The 27343-nt window shown below is 37.3% G+C and overlaps 1 protein-coding gene across 2 annotated transcripts in view; it reads right to left on the bottom strand.

Moving 5' to 3' along the window:
- Positions 1–206: 206 nt before the first annotated feature.
- LOC110443654 (prostaglandin E2 receptor EP4 subtype-like) overlaps positions 207–27343 on the bottom strand; it is a 55903-nt gene continuing 28766 nt past the window's right edge. For both annotated transcript variants that reach the window (XM_021488005.1, XM_021488006.1), the window contains 3 exons: positions 15593–16641; positions 2322–3160; positions 207–879 (listed from right to left, as the gene is read on the bottom strand). In XM_021488005.1, the coding sequence (XP_021343680.1) occupies positions 846–879; positions 2322–3160; positions 15593–16495 (1776 nt within the window). In that variant the 5' untranslated portion in view covers positions 16496–16641 and the 3' untranslated portion in view covers positions 207–845. The remainder of the gene's footprint in view (positions 880–2321; positions 3161–15592; positions 16642–27343) is intronic.

Genomic DNA, 27343 nt, shown 5'->3' with positions numbered 1-27343 from the left:
AGCGTTTTTGGTACTGGATTGTTGACGGTCGTCTCTCGGTAGATCTAAACATCACATACGACATGAAACTTTTTGTTTTTCATTAGTCAAGTAACAAAACAGTTGTTTCATGCCTTATCAGTCAACAGTCAAAACCATTTTCCCTCGGAGTTGGGACCCAACTCCTCGGGAAAATAGTTTTGACTGTTGACTGATAAGGCATGAAACAACTGTATACTGTTATGCGTGCCTTCTGAATTTGGTAGGGTTATATTGTTGCAATACCAAACAATGGTTAATATTACATGATGATAAAATCTACTTTACCACGTCCGATTTAACGAAATGTATTTTTGCTTACAAAGCGGCGCAACGTAGATAATCTGTTGTACAATTTGGCTGTTCCTATGTGCGTGTAAACAATTCGTCAAGCGATCAGTCGTATTGCCTTACGATGTAAGAGTTTCGCCAAGTCAGGTCAGGACCTGGATATTATGGAACCCGCCGAGTAGATAAGTTTTGGTTTGTATTTGTTCAGGGTGTAACAGTCTCGCATATAAATCGATAGAAAAACTGAAATCGTTTCATCTGCGACGTGGTAGAATTATTATAATTGATTTAACGTTTCAAATGTGTAATAAAGTAATCAACTAAGTTACCAATCACAAAAAATCTTCCCAGAGAGGAGTTTTACAGCATTACCTTTTCCTTTTTGATCAACACTGACGCTTGATTATCAATATTAGATTTTGGTAATGCAAAACATTTCATACAGTTGTCTCCCTTTGAACATTATCACATAGATATTTTGGTAATGCAGAAAATGTCACAGTTGTCTCCCGTTGAACATATCGACGGCTAACACATCAGGTTGCTGACTTGATCCTTTTACTCTTTCGTCTGCAAAATATTAATAAAACAACGAATGTGATTTAGTTTTGTTGGCAAATCAATACTTTAAATCATGACGAACGAATAAAATATATATATTTTATTTACACTAGCACAGCATACATTGTGCATGTTCCTTTGAAGATAAACACAACTTGGGTTTAACGTTTAATATTAGAAAAAAAATGTTACCATCAGAAGGCTATACATTATCGGGTCAGAAACCGATCAAAAAAAAAAAAAGAAGAAAAATCGAAAAGTCCAAAGTAAGTTATCTAATATTCATCGGTTTCTTCCGGATGCAAAAACTTTACAGGTTCATTTTGTCTCTCCCATAATGCAAAGTAAAAATGGTAGCGACTGTAAACCCTGCATTTTAAAAAAAGGCGATGATAAAAACCTAAATCAAACAGCCAACCAATCAACTGCCCAGAAGTTTTGTTCATAACAAGCACAAAGAAATGGATTTGTGTCAGAAAACTAAATCGAATTCCACAAAAACCTAGACATATCCAAATTATGTTGTATTAACACATACAATCAATACTGAATACAGATGAAACTTAACTGGCGTACTTTGAGCAAAAAACTCGTCTGAATGGAATCTGCTCTTTCTACAGCGTATTTTTAACAAAACCATTCCACAAATAACGTTACTTGGGTCAATATATAATCTTGATTAAGTGTTTTTATACTTAATGTAAAGGCAACTGTTCTGTTTATTTCCCGTGAAACAAAGGTGCCTAAATCGCTTCGTCCCAGACAACATTCCCGTCAAAATGATATAATCACTGGTTGGGTATCAGTTCACCATTATACGGGCACCACAGGTCCTAGTGACCAAACTAGGCTTCTTTCTCGAGCTGGTCGCAGATCGATATGGTACCAGACGGTCTATAAAACACCAACGTTACGGTGTTAATCGTGAATCGGCCGCAAAACTGCTCTGCAGAGATTCAGCAGACTTGTTAATTGTTTATATGGCCTGAATTAAACAATTCTGGCAGACTATCCCACAAAGAGAAAACGAGGACCATTAGCTGATTACAACCATGGAAAACCACAGTGCGCGAGGCCAATCGGTTCACTGACACAACTGTCCAGTGTCTGTATATAAAAGCGATATAAATTAATGGTGCGTACCACTGTCATCGGTGTTTACTTTGATTACGAAAATTTATCGAGATTAACGATGTTAGTAATCAAGATCTATAATCACGGGTTCTATAATATTTATAGACTTTTAAATTCATCGCTTGTTACATGTCCACTAATATTTTACTATTGTCAGTTAATGATCGTAATAGTCAATAAACGCCGAAACGGCTCATATAACAGCCAAATACTACCTTCATTCTAAACAAATCAAATAGATCATCTGAATTAATTATGGTAAGCAAAATGGAGCAAATAGATGACGACAAACGGCTTAACTTGCTAATGCTACATACCTGGGAAGGCGAAATGACCTAAACGATGGAATGACGTCAGAGTAGAGGTGGCGGCGGGAACTGGACACGGGAGCCTGTAGAAGGTTGTTGGACTCCCCTCCACCACCTCCGCTGTTGGTTGTGGTTTTTGTCATGAACACCTCTGACTCTAGGGTCTCTACCGCCGGATCGGAGAATACATCGTTAGTCTGCGACTCTTCCACACCCGAGCAAATGTTACAGTGTTCATGGCTCGTTGAACTGTCACTGTCGTCATCAGAACCATGGTTACACTGTTGTCCCATAAGTACACTGTTAGCGTAAGCACATTCTATCGGGACCGACGATTTTTTCTCTAATTTTGAATGAGTATGAGTTGATTGACATTGATTGCATATTTCATTGTAGGTGTCGCCAGCTGCAACATCCGGTCTCAGCAAGTCACCCTGGGGACTGAGTGAGTGTGCCTCTCTCATAACATCCGGAAGTGAATGTTTTTTATTCCTACTTCCGTCTGATCTTTTAGAACATTTCTTTGAGTGATTTCGACACGACCCTACTCCCGCCGGTATGTTCTGATAGTGACACAGATGCTGCGGTCCTGCAGTATTGTATTGCTTACGGAAACATCTAAGATGATGAGCATGCGCATTTTGGTCTGTACCTTCCTCTACCTCTTGAGTCGGACAACAAAAGCAGAAGACTTTTTTAAAACTTAGTTTCAGTTTGTCAAGAATAGTCTTCCGGAGTAGAATGTAAATCCAAGGATCTAACATCTGATTAAGGCTAGCCAATCGGATCACAGTAAGGTCTATGACGTAGTTGTGTCTTCCGGTGGCCATAGTGACTACTATTTGTACCTGTTAATAAAAAATAATTCAAATATGTTATCAGTTTTATTATAAGAAAGATTCAAATATGGAAGCGCAGGGCAAATAAACAATATCGAAAGGCAGAATTTCTTCACATCTAACCTACATCTAACCTACATCTAACCTTTTCAATTTACATTAAATAAATTAAGATGGCGTATATACAGATGCCTGTATTACTTTAAACTAATTTAATATGATAGTAACGAGATTTTTTGTATCTTACAAACCTCAGCAGTAATCTGATTGATGGTTTGTGTGACCGATTACGTTAAGGAAATAGCGTCCGTTATTATTTTACTAACTGCAATACCGGACAATCGATTATCTTCGAAAAACACGTGTAAAACATTTTGATTACGCAATACAGTATCGCAAAACGCTCACGTCCAGGACCATTGGGATACAATACTTTGTTATGGTTTTGACGCAAAGATTACATGTATATGTTACACAGGAAACACGCGGAAGCTCCACATATACGGAATTAGTCTCGTTCAACCAGACACTTGTTTTCTACACAAGCTACTATATACGTGATCAAGCGTCTGGTTGAGCGATACTAATACGGGACCGGACACTCTGCTACATGTAACACTCAAATAACACTTCCGGCGGTACACAAGACAAGGATACACTGTAGCACTGAAAACAGTACACACGTGACTTATATTTTGAGGTACTGGAAAGTCATTTTTATTATTCTATTTCAGATTTCTTCCGCATCATGATATTTAGTTATGCACAATCTGCATTTGTTGGTGTGTTTACAAAAAATTCATATTAAAACTTGAATTTGGGCTTAAATCAATTAGTAATATCAGCAACACCATTTTCACTTTTAACAACAAACACATCTTGGGGCCTTTCTAAACATCATTTGTTTTGCTGCGTTCTTTTACAACAACAACAACAACAACAAGCAGAAACAAATAATAAAGAAGTTGGAAAAAAACAACTTTATGCGGCGTTTGGTCACTTCTACGATTCGTTATAAACTATGTGACGAACTTTTGTCCGAATCATGTTATACACGTGATCCGAAAGAGATGATTGCCTTTGGGATGTCGTCACCATATTTTCGGCGGAATTTAAATGGAGATTTATATCTATCAGCAATATGGCGTGGTGTATGCAGACATTGGCAGCACTCAGCTCCCCCCCCCCCCAACACTTTTTACGAGTAACTTTTAAAAAGTGTGTTAGCGCCGAGGTGATTATAGAAAACTATATGAGCATTGGAGGCAGCTGCCTGGTTGAAAAGGCCCCTAGAAATTGTAGCCTTTAAACTGAATTATTTCAATTACCTATGCAGCCTATATGTAAGGTACTTGGATGCGTCTATATTTTTGCAGGTTGCTAAGATTTTTCTCAGAACGGCTTATTTCTGCGAACCTTACCCAAGGTTTTCAAAATGCCGTTAAAAATAACAATACAGAATGTAATAAAAGAATACCAAGGAAAAATAAACTTGTCAATTTTCACCACAGCTGGTAATACGTTTTGAGTTCTTACCAACAGGGTCATCATTATAGTTCTATCGTTAACTATCTATGATTGATAAGCTAGCCGTGTCAGGTTGCCTGACCCGAGCATGTCATTACTACTCTGGCGAAGTAGCAAAACGTGTTATCGATATACAGTCTCTGGAGCATTGTCATTGGCAATTCTCGGAAATCCGATGACAAAGATTGATGACAGAAATAGTATTAAAAAAGGATTGGGAAGAAACGCATTACGTTATTGAAAATACATGTCCGTGTATTTGCCTTTATGTTGTTATCATGTCGTCTAAAGTCCCTATTTTATCATCTCACTTGTCACCAGCCTGGACCTCTGTAATTTAAAGCCCTATCTAATATTATTAATGACCTTTTCTAACATAATTAATGACTATCTACACTAGTAATGACCTATCTTACATAATTAATGACCTATCTAACATAATGACTATCTACACTAGTAATGACCTATCTTACATAATTAATGACCTATCTAATATAATTAATGCCTTATCTAGCAGTACTAATGACAAACTAAACATAATTAATTACCTGTCTAATATAATTAATTTCCTATTCAGTATTATTAATGAACTATGTAACATAATTAACATAATCTAGAAAAGATGGTATCAGTGCGCAGTGGTTTTCGGTTTTGACAGTTTTTTGAACTTGTTGCCCTTTATCCGAACAAGGATATTTTATTTCGAGGATGATTGCTCTGTGTGTTTTATAACGTTATCAGGAAAGTTCATTGTTAGGTTAAGGATACCAACATTTTGATCAGGTTCTGTTGAGCTGTCATGTCTTCATGGATTATTTTCAAACGAGGTTATCTGCGCGTTCGGATGATCGAATGCAATTGGAAGAATTAGTGCAAACCCAAGTAGAAAATACAATGTACCATACCTATGTTCGGAAACGTGTGAAACCGAATTTGAGACAAGGAGGTATTTTGTTTAAAAAAAAACCCACCGTGATTATCCGCTATGTTTATCAGATGACCCATGTAGGTCCAGAAGTAATTTTTAATCTTTTTTTGTAATTATCCTTTATTCCCCTTTCAATAACGGTATTGATGGAAACTCCAGAACTTCTGAACACTAAAAGTACTGTGTAAGCATAATAAAACCAGTGAAGATCTCTGCGGATGTGTTCTTGTATTAGTAGATTTGATATATGCAAACATACTGCCTTGGGACGAAATAAGAAGTCATGTACATTTTGGAAAATAGTAAATTATTCAACATATAACCAAATAGGAAAATATTGAACGTGAGAGACCTATAGAACGTCACTGTATGTAAAAAAATAAAAGTGCCTGCTCGCTCCATCGTTTAGGTAAGAGCACCAAAATATTGCGTATCGAAAAGAAAATATCGCTCGCTTGTCCGTTTTGTTAATTTCATTAAGATCTTCAACGGTCGCGAAAAAATAAATAATTTGATGTGGCTGTTCATTTGTTCCCTTCGCTACAGATCAACCCACAAGATACATCAATATTGACTGTGTCGTCATGTAAAATTCATGCGCAATTTAAACTAATAGGCCTGTCCGTTTCTTATCCACTGTAATACACGTATTTTCTTCATGAGCACAAAACTTCAGGTTTGCTGGATCTAATGCACTTCGGCCGCAACTGGAGCATGTCCAATGCGCGGTGGAGAATGGAATTTCCTGTACGTATGTTTGACAAACACGCGTTAACACCCCAGGGTGTTGTGTGTACTTAGCATTACGTCTGTTGTATTGACTTTCAGAGAAAATATGACAATTTGACAAAAAAATTATTACACATGACGGTAAACTTTGCATTATTGAAGAAGCTTTTAGTAGACTGGAGCTATTATCTGCAAATAGATACCAATATGTCATATCAGGTCAAACCAGCAGACGACATGTCTGTTATTGACCAGACTGTTGAATGAGCGTCTGTAATATACTAGACGTATAACCAGTAGACGACTTGTGTGTTATTGACCAGACTGTTGATTGTGCGTCTGTAATATATTAGACCTATTACCAGTAGATGACACATGGCTGTTATTGACCAGACTAGAGAATAACAGACATGTAATCTACCGGTTACAGGTCTTGTATATTACAGACACACATCCACCAGTCTGGTCAATATCAGACATGTCATCTACTGGTTACAGGTCTAGCATATTACAGACACCCATTCACCAGTCTGCTCAATAACAGACATGTCCTCGACTGGTTATAGGTCTAGCATATTACAGACACACATACACCAGTCTGGTCAATATCAGACATGTCATCTACTGGTTATAGGGCTAGTATATTACAGACACAAAATCATCAGATTTGTCAATAACAGACATGTCCTCGACTGGTTATAGGTCTAGCATATTGCAGACACACATTCACCAGTCGGGTCAATAACAGACATGTTGTCTATTGCTTATAGGTCTAGTATATTACAGACACTCATTCACCAGTCTGGTCAAAAACAGACATGTCTTCTACTGGTTACATGTCTAGTATATTACAGACGCACATTCAACAGGCTGGTCAATAACAGACAAGTCGTCTACTGGTTATAGGACTAGTATATTACAGACACAAAATCATCAGATTTGTCAATAACAGACATGTTGTCTATTGCTTATAGGTCTAGTATATTCCAGACGCACATTCAACAGTCTGGTCAGTAACAGACATGTCATCTACTGGATATAGGTCTAGCATATTACAGACGCACATTCAACATTCTGGTCAATAACAGACGTGTCGTCTGCTGGTTATAGGGCTAGTATATTACAGACACTCATTCACCAGTCTGGTCATTAACAGACATGTCGTCTGCTGGTTTGACGTGATATGACATATTGGTATACAGACATGTCGTCTAATATTACAGACACACATTCAACAGTCTCAAACACACGTTCTACTGGTCAACAGCCAATAATATAACAGACACACATTCACAAGTCCGGTCAATAACAGACAAGTCGTCGACTGGTGACAGGTCTAGTATATAACAGACACACATTCATCAGTCTGTTATATACTAGACCTGTAACCAGTAGGCGACATGTCTGTTATTGACAAATCTGATGATTTTGTGTCTGTAATATACTAGACGTATAACCAGTAGACGACTTGACTGTTATTGACCAGGCTGTTGAATGAGGGGATGTAATATACTAGATCTATAACCAGTAGACGACTTGTGTGTTATTGACCAGACTGTTTAATGTGCGTCTGTAATATACTAGACCTATTACCAGTAGACGACATGTCTGTAATTGAGCAGACTGGTGAATGTGTGTCTGTAATATGCTAGACCTATAACCAGTAGATGACATGTCTGTTATTGACCAGACCGGTGAATGTGTGTCTGTTATATTATAGGCCGTTGACCAGTATAATGTGTGTTTGTTATAGTTTATACCGGTTGAACAGTAGAATGTGTGTCTGTTATATTATTGGCTGTTGACCAATAGAATTTGTGTTTGTTATAGTTTATACCGGTGACCAGTAGAATGTGTGTTTGTTATATACTAGATCAGCGACCATTAGTCTGTTATTGACCAGAGTGTTGAATGTGCGTCTTTAATATACTAGACCTATAGCCAGTAGATGACATGTCAGATATTGACCAGACTGTTGATTGTGCGTCTGTAATATACTAGGCTTGTAACCAGTAGAAGACGTGTCTGTTTTTGACCAGAGTGGTGAATGTGTGTCTGTTATATTATAGGCCGTTGATGTCTGTAATATACTAGATCTATAACCAGTAGACGACACGTCTGTTATTGACCAGACCGGTGAATGTGTGTCTGTTATATTATAGGCCGTTGACCAGTATAATGAGTGTTTGTTATATTTTAGGCCGTTGACCAGTAGAATGTGTGTTTGTTATAAACTAGAATGATGACCAGTGAAATGTGTGTTTGTTATATTTTAGGCCGTTGACCAGTATAATGTGTGTTTGTTATAGTTTATACCGGTGACTAGTGGAATGTGTGTCTGTTATATTATAGGCCGTTGACCAGTATAATGAGTGTTTGTTATATTTTAGGCCGTTGACCAGTATAATGTGTGTTTGTTATAAACTAGAATGATGACCAGTGAAATGTGTGTTTGTTATATTTTAGGCCGTTGACCAGTATAATGTGTGTTTGTTATAAACTAGAACGATGACCAGCAGAATTCGTGTTTGTTATAAACTAGAATGATGACCAGTAGACTTTGTGTTTGTATAAACTAGAACGATGACCAGTAGAATGTGTGTTTGTTATAAACTAGAATGATGACCAGTAGACTTTGTGTTTGTATAAACTAGAACGATGACCAGCAGAATTCGTGTTTGTTATAAACTAGAATGATGACCAGTAGACTTTGTGTTTGTATAAACTAGAACGATGACCAGCAGAATTTGTGTTTGTTATAGTTTATACCGGTGACCAGTAGAATGTGTGTTTGTTATAGTTTATACCGGTTGAACAGTAGAATGTGTGTCTGTTATATTATAGGCCGTTGACCAGTATAATGAGTGTTTGTTATATTTTAGGCCGTTGACCAGTATAATGAGTGTTTGTTATATTTTAGGCCGTTGACCAGTATAATGAGTGTTTGTTATATTTTAGGCCGTTGACCAGTATAATGTGTGTTTGTTATAAACTAGAATGATGACCAGTAGACTTTGTGTTTGTATAAACTAGAACGATGACCAGCAGAATTCGTGTTTGTTATAAACTAGAACGATGACCAGTAGAATTTGTGTTTGTTATAGTTTATACCGGTGACCAGTAGAATGTGTGTTTGTTATAAACTAGAATGATGACCAGTAGACTTTGTGTTTGTATAAACTAGAACGATGACTAACCAGACTGGTGAATGTGTATCTGTAATATACTAGACGTATAACCAGTAGATGACGTGTCTGTTATTGACCAGTCTGTTGAATGTGCGTCTCTAATATACTCGACCTAATACCAGTAGACGACATGTATGTTTTTGACCAGACTGGTGATTGTATGTCTGTAATATTCTAGACCTGTAACCAGCAGACGACATGTCTGTTTTTGCCCAGACTGGTGATTGTGCGTCTGTAATATAATAGACCTATAACCAGTAGGTGACATGTCTGTTATTGAACAGACTGGTGAATGTGTATCTGTAATATACTAGACTTATAACCAGTAGATGACAAGTCTGTTATTGACCAGAATGTTGAATGTGCGTCTGTGATATACTAGACCTATTACCAGTAGACGCCATGTCTGTTATTGACCAAACTGTTGAATGTTCGTCTGTAATATACTAGGCTTGTAACCAGTAGAAGACATGTCTGGTTTTGACCAGACTGGTGATTGTGTGTCCGTAATATTCTAGACCTGTAACCAGTAGCCGACATGTCTGTTTTTGCCCAGACTGGTGATTGTGCGTCTGTAATATTCTAGACCTGTAACCAGCAGACGACATGTCTGTTTTTGACCAGAGTGGTGAATGTGTGTCTGTTATATTATAGGCCGTTGACCAGTAGAACATGTCTGTTATTGACCAAACTGTTGAAGGTGCGTCTGTAATATACTTGACCTATAACCAGTAGATGCCATGTCTGTTATTGACCAAACTGTTGAATGGGCGTCTGTAATATACTAAACCTATAACCAGTAGATTACATGTCTGTTATTGACCAGCCTGGTGAATGTGTGTCTGTTATATTATAGGCCGTTGACCAGTATAATGAGTGTTTGTTATATTTTAGGCCGTTGACCAGTAGAATGTGTGTTTGTTATAAACTAGAACGATGACCAGCAGAATTCGTGTTTGTTATAAACTAGAATGATGACCAGTAGACTTTGTGTTTGTATAAACTAGAACGATGACCAGCAGAATTCGTGTTTGTTATAAACTAGAACGATGACCAGCAGAATTCGTGTTTGTTATAAACTAGAATGATGACCAGTGAAATGTGTGTTTGTTATATTTTAGGCCGTTGACCAGTAGAATGTGTGTTTGTTATAAACTAGAACGATGACCAGTAGAATGTGTGTTTGCTGTAGTTTATACCGGTGACTAGTGGAATGTGTGTCTGTTATATTATAGGCCGTTGACCAGTATAATGTGTGTTTGTTATAAACTAGAACGATGACCAGTAGAATGTGTGTTTGTTATAAACTAGAACGATGACCAGCAGAATTCGTGTTTGTTATAAACTAGAACGATGACCAGCAGAATTTGTGTTTGTTATAGTTTATACCGGTTGAACAGTAGAATGTGTGTCTGTTATATTATAGGCCGTTGACCAGTATAATGTGTGTTTGTTATAGTTTATACCGGTGACTAGTGGAATGTGTGTCTGTTATATTATAGGCCGTTGACCAGTATAATGTGTGTTTGTTATAAACTAGAATGATGACCAGTGAAATGTGTGTTTGTTATAGTTTATACCGGTTGAACAGTAGAATGTGTGTCTGTTATATTATAGGCCGTTGACCAGTAGAATGTGTGTTTGCTGTAGATGTGTGTCTGTAATATTCTAGCCCTGTAACCAGCAGACGACATGTCTATTATTGACCAGACTGGTGCATGTGTGTCTGTAATATCCTAGACCTGTAACCAGTAGACGACATGTCTGTTTTTGACCAGACTGGTGATTGTGTGTCTGTAATATTCTAGACCTGTAACCAGCAGACGACATGTCTGTTATTGACCAGACTGGTGAATGTGTGTCTGTAATATACTAGACCTGTAACCAGTAGAAGACGTGTCTGTTTTTGACCAGACTGGTGAATGTGTGTCTGTTATATACTAGACCTGTAACCAGTAGAAGACATGTCTGTTATTGACCAGACTGGTGAATGTGTGTCTGTAATATACTAGACCAGTGACCAGTAGACGACATGTCTGTTATTGACCGGACTGGTGAATGTGTGTCTGTAATATACTAGACCTTTAACCAGTAGATGACATGTCTGTTGTTGACAAGACTGATGAATGTGTGTCTGTTATATACTAGATATGTTATCAGTAGACGAGATGTCTGTTATTGACTAGACTGGTGAATGTATGTCTGTAATATACTAGACCTGTAACCAGTAGACGACTTGTCTGTTATTGACCGGACTGGTGAATGTGTGTCTGTAATATACTAGACCTTTAACCAGTAGATGACATGTCTGTTATTGACCAGACTGGTGAATTCGTGTTTGTTGTAGTTTATACCGGTGACTAGTGGAATGTGTGTCTGTTATATTATAGGCCGTTGACCAGTAGAATGTGTGTTTGTTATAGTTTATACCGGTTGAACAGTAGAATGTGTGTCTGTTATATTATTGGCTGTTGACCAATAGAATTTGTGTTTGTTATAGTTTATACCGGTGACCAGTAGAATGTGTGTTTGCTGTAGTTTATACCGGTGACTAGTGGAATGGGTGTCTGTTATATTTTAGGCCGTTGACCAGTAGAATGTGTGTTTGTTAGAGTTTATACCGGTTGAACAGTAGAATGTGTGTCTGTTATATTATTGGCTGTTGTCCAGTAGAATGTGTGTTTGTTATAGTTTATACCGGTTCAACAGTAGAATGTGTGTCTGTTATATTATTGGCTGTTGTCCAGTAGAATGTGTGTTTGTTATAGTTTATACCGGTGACCAGTAGAATGTGTGTCTGTTATATTATTGGCTGTTGACCAGTAGAACGTGTGTTTGTTATAGTTTATTCCGGTGACCAGTAGAATGTGTGTTTGCTGTAGCTTATACCGGTGACTAGTGGAATGTGTGTCTGTTATATTTAAGGACCTTGACCAGTAGAATGTGTGTTTCTTATAGTTTATACCGGCGACAAGTGGAATGTGAGTCTGTTATATTTTAGGACCTTGACCAGTGGAATGTGTGTTTCTTATAGTTTATACCGGCGACAAGTGGAATGTGAGTCTGTTATATTTTAGGACCTTGACCAGTGGAATGTGTGTTTCTTATAGTTTATACCGGCGACAAGTGGAATGTGAGTCTGTTATATTTTAGGACCTTGACCAGTAGAATGTGTGTTTGTTGTAATTTATACCGGTGACTAGTGGAATGTGTGTCTGTTATATTTAAGGACCTTGACCAGTAGAATGTGTGTTTCTTGTAGTTTATACCGGCGACAAGTGGAATGTGAGTCTGTTATATTTTAGGACCTTGACCAGTGGAATGTGTGTTTCTTATAGTTTATACCGGCGACAAGTGGAATGTGTGTCTGTTATATTTTAGGACCTTGACCAGTGGAATGTGTGTTTCTTATAGTTTATACCGGCAACAAGTGGAATGTGTGTCTGTTATATTTTAGGCCGTTGACCAGTAGAATGTGTGTTTGTTATAGTTTATTCCGGTTGAACAGTAGAATGTGTGTCTGTTATATTATTGGCTATTGACCAGTAGAATGTGTGTTTGTTATAGTTTATTCCGGTTGAACAGTAGAATGTGTGTCTGTTATATTATTGGCTGTTGACCAGTAGAACGTGTGTTTGTTATAGTTTATTCCGGTGACCAGTAGAATGTGTGTTTGCTGTAGCTTATACCGGTGACTAGTGGAATGTGTGTCTGTTATATTATAGGACCTTGACCAGTAGAATGTGTGTTTGTTGTAATTTATACCGGTGACTAGTGGAATGTGTGTCTGTTATATTATAGGACCTTGACCAGTAGAATGTGTGTTTGTTGTAATTTATACCGGTGACTAGTGGAATGTGTGTCTGTTATATTATAGGACCTTGACCAGTAGAATGTGTGTTTCTTATAGTTTATACCGGCGACAAGTGGACTGTGTGTCTGTTATATTTTAGGACCTTGACCAGTAGAATGTGTGTTTGTTGTAGTTTATACCGGTGACTAGTGGAATGTGTGTCTGTTATATTTTAGGCCGTTGACCAGTAGAATGTGTGTTTGTTATATACTAGAACGATTACCAGTAGAATGTATGTCTGTTATATTTCAGGACGTTGACCAGTAGCATGTGTGTTTGTTATATACTAGATCAGCGACCATTATAATGCGTGTTTGTTATAAACTAGAACGATGACTAGTGGAATGTGTGTATATTATAGTTTATACAGGTGACTAGTGGAATGTGTGTATATTATAGTTTATACAGGTGACTAGTGGAATGTGTGTGTGTTGTAGTTTACACCGCTGACTAGTGGAATGTGTGTCTGTTATATTTTACGCCGTTGACCTGTATCATGTATGTCTTTTATATTTTAGGCCGTTGGCCAGTAGAATGTGTGTTTGTTATATACTAGACCGGTAACAAGTAGAATGATTGTCTGTTATATTTTAGGATGTTGACCAGCAGAATTAGTGTCTGTTATATTTTAGGCGGTTGACGAGTAGAATGTGTGTGTTATATACTAGATCAGTGACCATTAGAATGTGTTTGTTATTAACTAGAATGGTGACCAATAAAATATGTGTTTGATGTACAATTGACCGGTTACCAGTTGTATCCGGTAGATTAGTAGAATGTTTGTTTATTATATTCTAGATTGGTGACCAGTAGAATGCATTACAAATTAGCATGATGACCAGTAGAATGTGTGTCTGTTATATTTTAGGCGGTTGACGAGTAGAATGTGTGTTTGTTATATACTAGATCAGCGACCATTATAATGTGTGTTTGTTATAAACTAGAACGATGACCAGTAGAATGTGTGTCTGTTATATTTTAGGCCGTTGACCAGTAGAATGTGTGTCTGTATTATTTTAGGCCGTTGACCAGTGGAATGTGTGTTTGTTATATACTGGACCGGTAACAAGTAGAATGATTGTCTGCTATATTTTACGCCGTTGACCTGTATAATGTATGTCTTTTATATTTTAGGCCGTTGACCAGTATAATGTGTGTTTGTTATATTTTAGGCCGTTGACCAGTAGACTTTGTGTTTGTTATAAACTAGAACGATGACCAGTAGACATTTGTGTTTGTTATAAACTAGAACGATGACCAGTAGAATGTGTGTTTGTTATAAATAAGAATGGTGACCAGTAGACTTTGTGTTTCTATAAACTAGAACGATGACCAGCAGAATTCGTGTTTGTTATAAACTAGAACGATGACCAGTAGAATGTGTGTTTGTTATAAACTAGAATGATGACCAGTGAAATGTGTGGTTGTTATAAACTAGAACGATGACCAGTAGACATTTGTTTTTGTTATAAACTAGAACGATGACCAGTAGAATGTGTGTTTGTTATAAACTAGAATGATGACCAGTGAAATGTGTGGTTGTTATAAACTAGAACGATGACCAGTAGAATGTGTGTTTGTTATAAATAAGAATGGTGACCAGTAGACTTTGTGTTTCTATAAACTAGAACGATGACCACCAGAATTCGTGTTTGTTATAAACTAGAACGGTGGCCAGTAGAATGTGTGTTTGTTATAAACTAGAATGATGACCAGTAGACTTTGTGTTTGTATAAACTAGAACGATGACCAGTAGAATGTGTGTTTGTTATAAATTAGAATGGTGACTAGTGAAATGTGTGTTTGTTTTAAACTAGAACGATGATCAGTATAATTTGTGTTTGTTTTAACTATAACGATGACCAGTAGAGTTTGTGTTTGTTATAAACTAGAATGATGACCAGTAGACTTTGTGTTTGTTTTAACTAGAACGCTGACCAGTAGAGTTTGTGTTTGTTATAAACAAGAAGGATGACCAGTAGAAGTTGTGTTTAATACATGTATATACAATAACGATGACTAGTAGACGTTTTTTTCGTAGACACAGGGGATGCGTGATACCGCTCCAATGTATAGTATTATTGACGTATATGTATTTCATATACATTTTCAAATCGCAATTTTAAATATTTACAGAACTAAAAAATGTATTTTTAACGATTTTACCAATCAACCGCATACATTCATTCACATAGGAAAAAGACGTGTATACTTACCATTAGCGGAGCCCAACACATGCCGAACACCGTGGTAAGCACACACATCAATATAATCATCTGTAGCTCAATATCCCGCTGGTTTTTCTTTTTCCGCCGATACCTTCTCCCACCATTAAGTTCACACACTTCTAAGTTTCCATTTTGAGATATTGCAACTCTTTTCAACCACCTTACCCGTAACAGGGCAAACATGACGTAGCAATTACATGACGTCATTATTAGCACAACTGCGAGATTAACAGAAGCGTAAAGATAACCATATGAATTAGCAATTGGGTTATTACTATGGAAATCTAGAAAGCACCACGTGCAAGGGTACTGTACCGTGTAAGTACCGATTCCAAAGAGGGGGAGAACTCCAAATAGCAGCACGACAATCCACAACGCTATTAGAATAATCCGTGCGCAGCCATAATTACATCGTTGGGAATGTATGAAAGCGTATTTTATGGCTAGAAATCTCTCTATAGCCATTGCACACACGATAAGTGGAGTTGATAGTCCGAAACATATCATCACAAAACCGTTAAATTTACACAATATATCTCCTCCGACCCATTTCCGACCATTGCTGTAAGCCAGAATGGTGACAGGGGAAGTTAGGATAATTCCGGACAAATCCGTCCAGGCTAATCCTGCCACTAGTGTATAAAAAACAGAGGAACTTTTATTCTTGTGGAGCACATAAAGTGCCAAGATGTTTCCAATGATCCCCGCGGAGCCCATTAACACTGGGGATATAATAGTAGCGCCACTGTGGTGAGTTCCGAAAGTCTCATTGTCTCGATCTTCAAAGTAAGAATAGTTACAAATGGCGGGAAGAGTAAAGGATGACGGTTCTGCCATGATGAGTTCTAGGTCGCTTCTGTTGGAGCTCGGAGGTATGTATTGGCTAGTCATCTCGGATTGCTGTGACGTAGAACACTCTGGAATTATGTTTCTGACATCCTCTTGTGCTTGATACTGTCCATGGGGTCACATTTCGCTCCCGAGTATGTCCAACGGTCCAACATTCTACCGTTATTGTGACATCTGCCGGTAATGAACTGAAAATAAGATTATAGCAAGGCATTAATTGTGTGATTGAATCGCTGAGGTTTCGGTGTGTTACCGAGTTCAAGAAGTATGATAATGTTGGTGATACTACATCATTAATTACGTCCGTCCCGACCACGTATAGGCCCTACATGACAATCCCATTAAATCATCTGGTACCTAAATATATTTAATAACCTTAAATATACACCGCTATTGTAATCGATTGCTACTGTTGTCCGAATTACGTCAATCCCAGTACAGCGTTGGACCCTAAACCAACCAATATCGGGAATACACTAGCTGCATGGCTTACACAAAGCATCTGGTATTACATTCTCCAAACAGAGCGAGACATGAAAGACAACCCCGATAATGCAATAATGGGCATACGATGTGTTCTAAACATTACAACGACCCATTGAACGATTGTAGGGGGAGGTTTATTGTGGGTTATACTAAACCTTCAATGTCAAATGTCACATAGATAACAACTGATGTAGAACCTATTGCCAACCGATGTATTCCAGAGGGACATACTAAAATTAATCAATAGAAGAAATAAATCTATTGTCAAATATGTACTCAATGTTGGTCGTATATAAGCGGGGGTTTTGTCGTGGGTAAATGATGACTTGTCGGCACGATTAAAGGACGTTTTATAAACGTTTTGTTTACAGTAACTAGATAGAACGGTATGTGTACCGCAGATTACCAAACATTTACGCTTCGATTTCCTCTTACAGAGTTGATTGTAAATTTATCTGACCTACGTACAGTAATTTATATCATATGTGCCTCAGTATTTATCTTTTTCGTGCTTGTTTTACCGCACATAAATATGTCATTATTCATTCCGGGAATTAAACCTCTCTAACAAAAATAGTTTAAAATACAATTGCAAAGTTACAGTTCATGACGAAACAACACACACAATGGAACAACGCTCGAAACAACAACGCTCTGGACAACAACAAGGCCAAACTGGACACAACTTAACAACACTATATACACAATGGAGCAACGCTCGACACAACAACGCTCTGCACAACAACAAGGCCAAGCTGGACACATCTTTTCTACATTATATACACAATGGAGCAACACTCGACACAACAACGCTCTGCACAACAACAAGGCCAAACTGGACACATCTTTACTACATTATATACACAATGGAACAACGCTCTACACAACCACGCTCTGCACAACAACAAGGCCAAACTCGACACATCTTTACTACATTATATACACAATGGAACAACGCTCGACACAACAACGCTCTGCACAACAACAAGGCCAAACTGGACACATCTTTTCTACATTATATACACAATGGAGCAACACTCGACACAACAACGCTCTACACAACCACGCTCTGCACAACAACAAGGCCAAACTGGACACATCTTTACTACATTATATACACAATGGAACAACGCTCGACACAACAACGCTCTGCACAACAACAAGGCCAAACTGGACACATCTTTACTACATTATATACACAATGGAGCAACGCTCGACACAACAACGCTCTACACAACAACGCTCTGCACAACAACATGGCCAAACTGGACACATCTTTACTACATTATATACACAATGGAACAACGCTCGACACAACAACGCTCTGCACAACAACAAGGCCAAACTGGACACATCTTTACTACATTATATACACAATGGAGCAACGCTCGACACAACAACGCTCTACACAACAACGCTCTGCACAACAACATGGCCAAACTGGACACATCTTTACTACATTATATACACAATGGAACAACGCTCGACACAACAACGCTCTGCACAACAACAAGGCCAAACTGGACACATCTTTACTACATTATATACACAATGGAGCAACGCTCGACACAACAACGCTCTACACAACAACGCTCTGCACAACAACATGGCCAAACTGGACACATCTTTACTACATTATATACACAATGGAACAACGCTCGACACAACAACGCTCTGCACAACAACAAGGCCAAACTGGACACATCTTTACTACATTATATACACAATGGAGCAACGCTCGACACAACAACGCTCTACACAACAACGCTCTGCACAACAACATGGCCAAACTGGACACATCTTTACTACATTATATACACAATGGAACAACGCTCGACACAACAACGCTCTGCACAACAACAAGGCCAAACTGGACACATCTTTACTACATTATATACACAATGGAGCAACGCTCGACACAACAACGCTCTACACAACAACGCTCTGCACAACAACATGGCCAAACTGGACACATCTTTACTACATTATATACACAATGGAACAACGCTCGACACAACAACGCTCTGCACAACAACAAGGCCAAACTGGACACATCTTTACTACATTATATACACAATGGAGCAACGCTCGACACAACAACGCTCTACACAACAACGCTCTGCACAACAACAAGGCCAAACTGGACACATCTTTACTACATTATATACACAATGGAACAACGCTCGACACAACAACGCTCTGCACAACAACAAGGCCAAACTGGACACAACTTAACAACACTATATACACAATGGAGCAACGCTCGACACAACAACGCTCTGCACAACAACAAGGCCAAGCTGGACACAACTTAACAACACTATAAACACAATGGAGCAACGCTCTACACAACCACGCTCTGCACAACAACAAGGCCAAACTGGACACAACTTAACAACACTATATACACAATGGAGCAACGCTCGACACAACAACGCTTTGCAGAAAAACAAGGCCAAGCTGGACACAACTTAACAACACTATAAACATAATGGAGCAACGCTCTACACAACCACGCTCTGCACAACAACAAGGCCAAACTGGACACATCTTTACTACATTATATACACAATGGAGCAACACTCGACACAACAACGCTCTACACAACAACGCTCTACACAACAACATGGCCAAACTGGACACAACGTTAACAATAAATGATAGTTGTGCTATACGATGGCTTGATATAATGGTTATAAAACAATAGAGTTTTCGTGTGACATCTATGCACATTGCACACTATTCACACACTTAAAGTGACTAAAGCATGTTCAATAGAAACTGTAGTTTGCTGAAACAAAAACAAAATATTTCTGCGAGAAATTTAACACATCCTGAAATATCCATCTTTTCTTTTACAAGTGTTTCTGAGATAGTCTGAAGCTTTTTATTATCTCGGCACACAGTCGGTAGTGTCTATTGATTAGCACAATTTATTCCAACGCGAATGCCAGTGACAGGTGTATTGCTACCTTTGTAAATTAGAGTGTCTGTCGACTCTTACGTCAATAGAGATAGGCGTGGGAGGGTGTGTATCTCACCAATCAATCATCTGATATTTAAAGAAGCGATATACGTCGATAAACAAACAGCTGACAGAGACTCAACCGACTGTCCGCTTCCGCATGTACAAATAGTATTACTTTGGCACTCGTTAGTAATGATGAAGGACGATTAGTACCTGTTTTTATAAGACGTAAACAGAGATTACGTGTCAGATAAACCAATATGCATATCTTTACAACCTTTAGCGAATTCAAAATATTTCCAAATCAAATAAAGATATCTTAAAATGTAATAGAGATATATCATATAATTAGGATGAGAACAAATCTCATAATTGTTTTTAAGATATCTCGTATACATATTTTTTACCATATGAGATAGTTTTGAAGTGTAAGTATATCCACTTTATGTAGTAAATCTATTATTAGTATACCTCATTTTATGTAAGCGTGTCTGATTGGACGATACTGGTCACATGACGGGGTAATAAAACAGCATGTTGTCCTCATGCGCTCAAGTTTTCACCATCATGCTTTCCTTATTCGTAGCCTCTCTAGCATAATATGCAAGACCCACTACGACGTAGTTCCGGACGACGAAAGCAGACGACAACAATGACGCGTTACCCTGATCATATTTACTATTGTGTTATTGCTTTTGATTTGTATTTTTTCAATATAATATAACATCTAATGCCCTTGCAGTAGAGAATCACGATTCATTGATTCTCCTCGATTAATCATATTAAACATGATTGACCTCGGGGAAACAAAGTATCGTGTTCCCTTACGGTAAGGGCAATACATGTTGACTTGCCGTAGTAGATAAGCGTTATGGTATATAAGCAAATTGAAATTAAGAATGCCTGATTCCTATGTTTACCATACCATTCAGGTTTTGTCTATAAACCAGAACATATAAATATTGTTTTCCTTTTTACAAATGGAATCCATCAATTAACAATGTATAAAAAAATCAAATGTCAATTGATATAAATAGAAACATTCTTCCATTAAGTAGAATTAGCTATTACGCAAAAGTGTTTATTGAACCAAAGGATTGCTGTTAGCCTGGCCGTTGCCTTAGAACCACAGCTAATCAACAGATACCACGGATTGAAATCAATTTCCATTGATCTTGTTCGGAACCTTCAACACAGAATTTCATAACGTTGCGCAATGCCACTCTATCTAAACAATAAAAGTAAAATGCCAAAGAATCGATGTTTCATAATAAAAACAACAACAACGTAATGATGATGAAACTGTCCCACAGGGAAATCTAAAACTACAGAGAACGGCCATGCATCATTTTCAGAGCAGTCGGCTTCAAAAAGAGATCGAGATACAGTTACTATAACAATTATGTGGATCATCTTCTGCCCTTGGTAATGTCCCTTTTACTTTTGCCAACACTAACGATTTCCGTTTGCATGTTAAAGCTTTCACCATTTCGTAAGATGAAATAGAAGGAATATGCTTGGTTGCCATCCCAATGGGCCAAATTTTGCTTTCATTCAGCGTCGGATGTGGATTACAAGCAAACTTCCGCTTAAACTTTTTAAATATCTTTTACTTGAATGTGGGAGATTGCAGGTTCGTCAATGATTTATTTGAGCACTTCACACAAAAATTAACCCCAAAAATTAATTTCCATAAGATTTGTTTTAGTGAAGAATAAATGTAAATTAAAAACATTGTTTGATAAGGTAAATGATGGAACAGCTTCACGGAAACGTATTCTAAAGACAGAGAGAAAGAGAATACGGAAGTGTCAACAGGACCGGAATTCAAACTCAAAATCGATAAAAAAAATTTAGGGCAAAATATCAAAAAAGAAAAGATTAATATTGAGACCCTTAAAAATGTGCAAGGGGAATACGACCATGCGTTCAGGAAGGGTAAGCGCTTCATCGACGACATCCGTTATGTAGTCCAGGTCAAATGAAATTTACCTCTACTCGAGTATTCGATTTTGTATTGTGTCTTGATTAAGCATTAATATTTTTTATGAATATATATAATATGGCGGACGATCTGAAAAAAAGATGTTTTTATTATATATATATAACTTATATATAAATATCCATAAACTTGTGGCTCATTTTGTGGATGTGATTTTTAGCCTACTCTTTTGAATAACTGTCATTGTAAGTTTTTTTAATAACTGAGTACTAAACAACGATACCCTTACCTGTGTAAAGCCTGGAGACATCCTTTCATGTTTAATTAATCCGTGTTTGTCTCGCGAATCTCAGGTGTTAACAAATATATCTACAAGATTAATCATAGCCGTACATAACTGGTTCTCTACACTTCAGCTAAGGTTGTCAGCCTCTGTAGCAGGTTTACTAATTAGTCCAGGTATAGAGTGCTGCGCCTGGTTTGAGGAAGTCTGTTACCGGTCAGGTTGTTAACATGTTAATAATGGATGTAGTGTTGCGACATGAAACCATGCTGATGTAATTAATTGATATTTCCTAAAGCTTAACAAATATTCTATAAACCTGTTAAATTGTTAAAAAGATAAATTAATCAAAGGCTATACAACCCAGCTCTGATTATTTTAACATAGCTTGCGATTTTCCAGCTAGCAAAAAAAAGTTGTTGTAAAATACGATGGATCTTTATATAATTCCATATATTTACCAAAATATCTTCACGTGTGCTGACCATGGCCCGTATTTTTTAAAAACCGTTCTCATGGTCAAACGCAGATTCTCTGCTCAAGCCCAATTTCTTGTGCCATTGATAAATTTATAAAATAATCTTTAATGTTACGTAAGAAATTTTAAAAGACTTTGAGCTGAATATTGTTTTCAATTTTTTAACTTGACTTTTTGAATATGTCACGTGATTTAAAGAGGTTACAAGAAAGTCGGATTGAGCACAGAAATCGTGCTTGAGCACGAGAACAGTTTTATGAATACGGGCCTCTTATTTTATTTGACACTCGTGAACAGAGTAGTCGGAATAGGTTTTGGTATGACAAAAATGTATGTATACAAATATTCCTATTATCATCATATCAATGTTTTATATTCCTGATATGGAAACACTATCTGTGTATGGTTTCTTCTATCCTACTGTTGTCTGTAAGCTTTGTATTTTCAGCAAGTTGTCGCACAATTCATATAATACGCGTATACGAGTCCAATGCTCGTCTTACATACATTTGCTCAAAACAAAAGTAGTCACGCTTTTCCCAGTTTAATCAGATTTTACAAAGATTAGATATGCTTATTTCTTTTGAACGGTCAATATGAGCTGCATGTGCAATCGGTTCTGCGACCCTCTCGAATAGGGTTTAGGGAATGGACGTCAAATAACATTTAGAACAAAATCTATTACGAAAACTAGAAACATATTCAAAACACAACTTCATTAGAACAATCAGATCAATAATGTATTTACCTACTTCATCGTGTAAAACACAGCTTGGTCTATTTAGCTCTGACATAGAGATCTTTTTCAATAACACCAATGTCGTCAGTATTGTTAGCAAGTTCTAACAACACAATCATTTCACCTGACCCCACACAAAGATAATTGAAGACTTGCACGTGTTTATGCAGCGCGTTCGTTTTGCATTCTCGATATCCAGGGGTTACGCTCACGTTCGCTCTCTACACCAATGGAATATGTCATAGCAAAATTGAAGGCATGCGGCCAGCAATTTGATTGGTAAAACCTGACCAATCACGAGGCTGATACTTGTCCTTTGAAGATTACAAGTGAGCGATGCCCGACTTTAAAGGCTGTCAATTTTTACCGTTACGAGACCGCGAGGGTCTTTTGATGGACATCAAAGGACCAAAGTAGTCTTCTCGTCTCATCCGCAAGGTGCTGCACATTGAGCCATCGATTTTGCTATGACATATTCCAGGGGTGTAGAGAGCGAAAGTGAGCGAAACCCCTGGATATCGAGGATGTCGTTTTGGAGCCTTATCGAATTTGAACAGATTATGTAGCACATTGATTAATTGGCGTGTCCACAAAATATACAATAGAAAACAGTATATAGGGACTCTTTTGGCGTAGTTGTATTTTAACACAATATCTTAAGCGCTAAAATAAGACTTCGCTTAAATATGTACATTAACAGCATATCAAATGACGCAGTGTCTTCACATAACAATTTTTAGCGGTCACAAAAGCTTATTTACAGCAATCTACAAGACCTCGCCAGGTCCAAGTTTGGAATGATGACGTTCGTAGGGACATACATAATGATAGTTATAGCGGTGTCAGTAACATTATGAAATATCTCTTTTCTTATAAATCATTATCATGTGATACTTGTGGTCTACATAGCAGAATTACAAAGGTCGAAAATATCCCGCTAGGTCCCACTTCGGTATTACGACGTTCGCAACGAATACATTTTTGGCATAAATCATGCGTGATAAGTCGGCGTCACTATACTCACGAAGGATGGTATCATTTTATATATGTCATTATCACATGACACTTATTCTTTATTGAACACTCCTTCAATCACTTTCAAGATCCATGAGATATACGGTATGACGTTTTAAGTATTACAATTTCGTATATTCGAATTTAAACGAGTTCTTTGTGACATGAAAAGCCTTTCAGCTTTATTTCCCAGCAGATGTTGCGCTCTCATTACTGATAATTTATTGCTTCGGTAGAAACGATTAATGATGTCCTCCGAAGTTGAAACGAGTATTTATGAATTCATTTTATATAATTGCATAATTTTCATTTGCTATCTATCTCTACAGCACGTAAAAATCAACCCAAAGTGTCATATTTTAATGTTACAAGAACTGAATCATAACGCATTAACAGGAAACATTTCAATTTCCGTTTTCATACGAATTGTCGATAGCATATGTCAATGGCCAAGTCGTGAACTTCTATCTTGGATACTGAAAATTTCAATTTCTAAATGGACATACGTATGACATGCCTCATTACGGCAAGGTGTCAGGGACGTCTCGTGATCCCGGGGGAACGAGCAATCAAGCTTCAAATATCAATAATAGCACCACATTTACGGGGCATTATTAGACGATATTGACCGATTTTCTGCTGTATCCAGCTTGACCCCGGCCAGCTCTAACGATCACCTGGGAATTGAGTGGTCCGAATTGGCACAGATTTATGTGACATGGTTGTGACAAGTCTTTGTTTGACCATATTGACATAGTTGATGTGATGTACTAACGACGCGCCACGTGACTTTGTCATATAGAGCTATGAATTATACGACAACTCGTTTGTAGTTTTAGTACGACAGACACCACCAGAGACCCAACTGTCGCAGCTCATACATTTTAATACCACCGTTCGTTTGTATGGCATTATAATGTACAATATTTTCATCTATTACTAACTTATTTATTAAAACACAGCCAATCAATGGAAAACACAGGTTTACTTTAGCTCCAGATACATGCATTATATATTTTGTTTTCCGTCTGGATAACGCACTATGTATTTATAAACTTAACAATATGATGCACTAATGGAAATTACCAGAATCGCAAGAGGTCAAATTAGATATGTATAAAGCTTGTACTAGTATAAGTAGGGAAATCTGCATCAACACGCCTCATGGAACAGGGACGCCATTGTGAATATAAAGGAAAATACTGCATCTACTTATAGGGAAGATATATCGGAACGATTAATTAAAATAGGTGATACATGTACAAACAACTGCAATACTTATTCAATCATTCAACACAGAACATTAAAAAAAACATTAACATAAAATTCATTGTAATAATACTAGCATGTAGTCGAGTGATCCAGTTGCTGTTTTTATTTTATTTAAAGTATGGTTAAGAACTACTCGTAACACAAATTATTTCTACATAATATAAACTCTTCAAATTAATGCTCCAAATGTGCAGAAATATACGCTATATTGTATTCACAACTGTATGCTATTGCTTTGATAAAACCCTCCTAGAAAAGCTATTCCGTCTTTCGTCATTTTCATCAATGTCGTTAATTTTCTCACACAAACCAATAACGTAACAATCAATACCTGCTCACAAGAGAAGATAACTCTGCAATACACAAAGACGGAATACATGTCATTACAAAGTTATGATGTCATCATTGTTGTGACGACATAACTGTGACGTTGGATACCACAGCACTTCAATGCTCAACTAGCCAATCAAAATCAAGCATTATATTGCGAGCGCACTTCATGGTTCAATCTCTTTCATAGACCGCCTTTTGAAAATAAATTTGGTTTAGAATGTTTGGCTCAGATTGATATTTCAAATGTCTAAGATCAAGGTTCTCATAAGTTTTACATAAATTGATTTGAGGGTATTAGCGAGTATTTTATACTCACCAGAAAGTTTACACCGCGCACATGGGGTGATAAGGAACAAGCGTAAAGACGAAATAGTGAGTCATTCTATAAAACCGAAAAATGCATCATGGTACAAAAACTGGGAATTCCATGTAGTTAGACCCTCTTAAGTGGGAGGCATTTGTGATATGGAATGGTTTCTTGTCACACATTACTATAACAAACTATCATTGCTTAACGTTAATGCATCCGCAAATAATCGTTTATACCCGGAAGTCAATCTAACTAACGTTATATGGTTGCGGATTTTGACAAACTCTATCCATAGGTTATGTAGGAACTACTTTAAAGTTCTAAAAATAGTTTTTGTACAAGCCAAGCCCGGTCTTCTTGACCTAAAATCCACTATATCAACATATATGATCTACCTCTTACTAACTTCACTTAAGATGGTTTACCGCGAACTTAATTGAGTTATATATTACGTCAAGCATTAGATTGCGAGCGCACTTCATGGTTCAATCTCTTACAAAGACCGCCTATTGAAAATAAATTTTGTTTTGAATGTTTGGCGCAGATATAATTTTGAAGACCGGGCTTGGCTTGATTGCTTATAAGCCCGAAAGCTTGGAAAAGAGTGACTTACAAGTTCATTAATATTACGTCATATTTTGCAAAATCTTGTTTATCAGATTCGAACTAAATGTATGCCGCCACCGAAACACCTTAATAACTTGATCAGAACGGCGATATGCAATTAATACATATTGTAATCAATTACCTTTTTAAGAGCTGATTTAGTTATATAATCATAAGAAATGGTGACTTAATATGACGTGTTTCAGATGCAGGGATTTCTGGTAACAACGCACGCCACCAAGATTATCAATGGATTGTCAAGTGATCGGTTACCGAGTACACGACTAGCAAGACTTAATTTTCGGTTTAAAAGTCTGAAAACATTAAATGCATTTGTATGTGTTTTATGTATACTACACGCAGTTCGTGTGTCTAATCTTCGATATTTTGCAGTTAAATGTTTGCAAAAAAATGCAAAATCGATCAGTAACTAATCAACAATGCCGCAACAAATTGCGT

Source organism: Mizuhopecten yessoensis, unplaced genomic scaffold, assembly GCF_002113885.1.
Source record: "Mizuhopecten yessoensis strain PY_sf001 unplaced genomic scaffold, ASM211388v2 scaffold716357, whole genome shotgun sequence".
Taxonomy (NCBI): Eukaryota; Metazoa; Mollusca; class Bivalvia; order Pectinida; family Pectinidae; genus Mizuhopecten; species Mizuhopecten yessoensis.
Note: the sequence above shows the minus strand (reverse complement) of the source record. Positions and strands in the feature narration are given on the sequence as shown.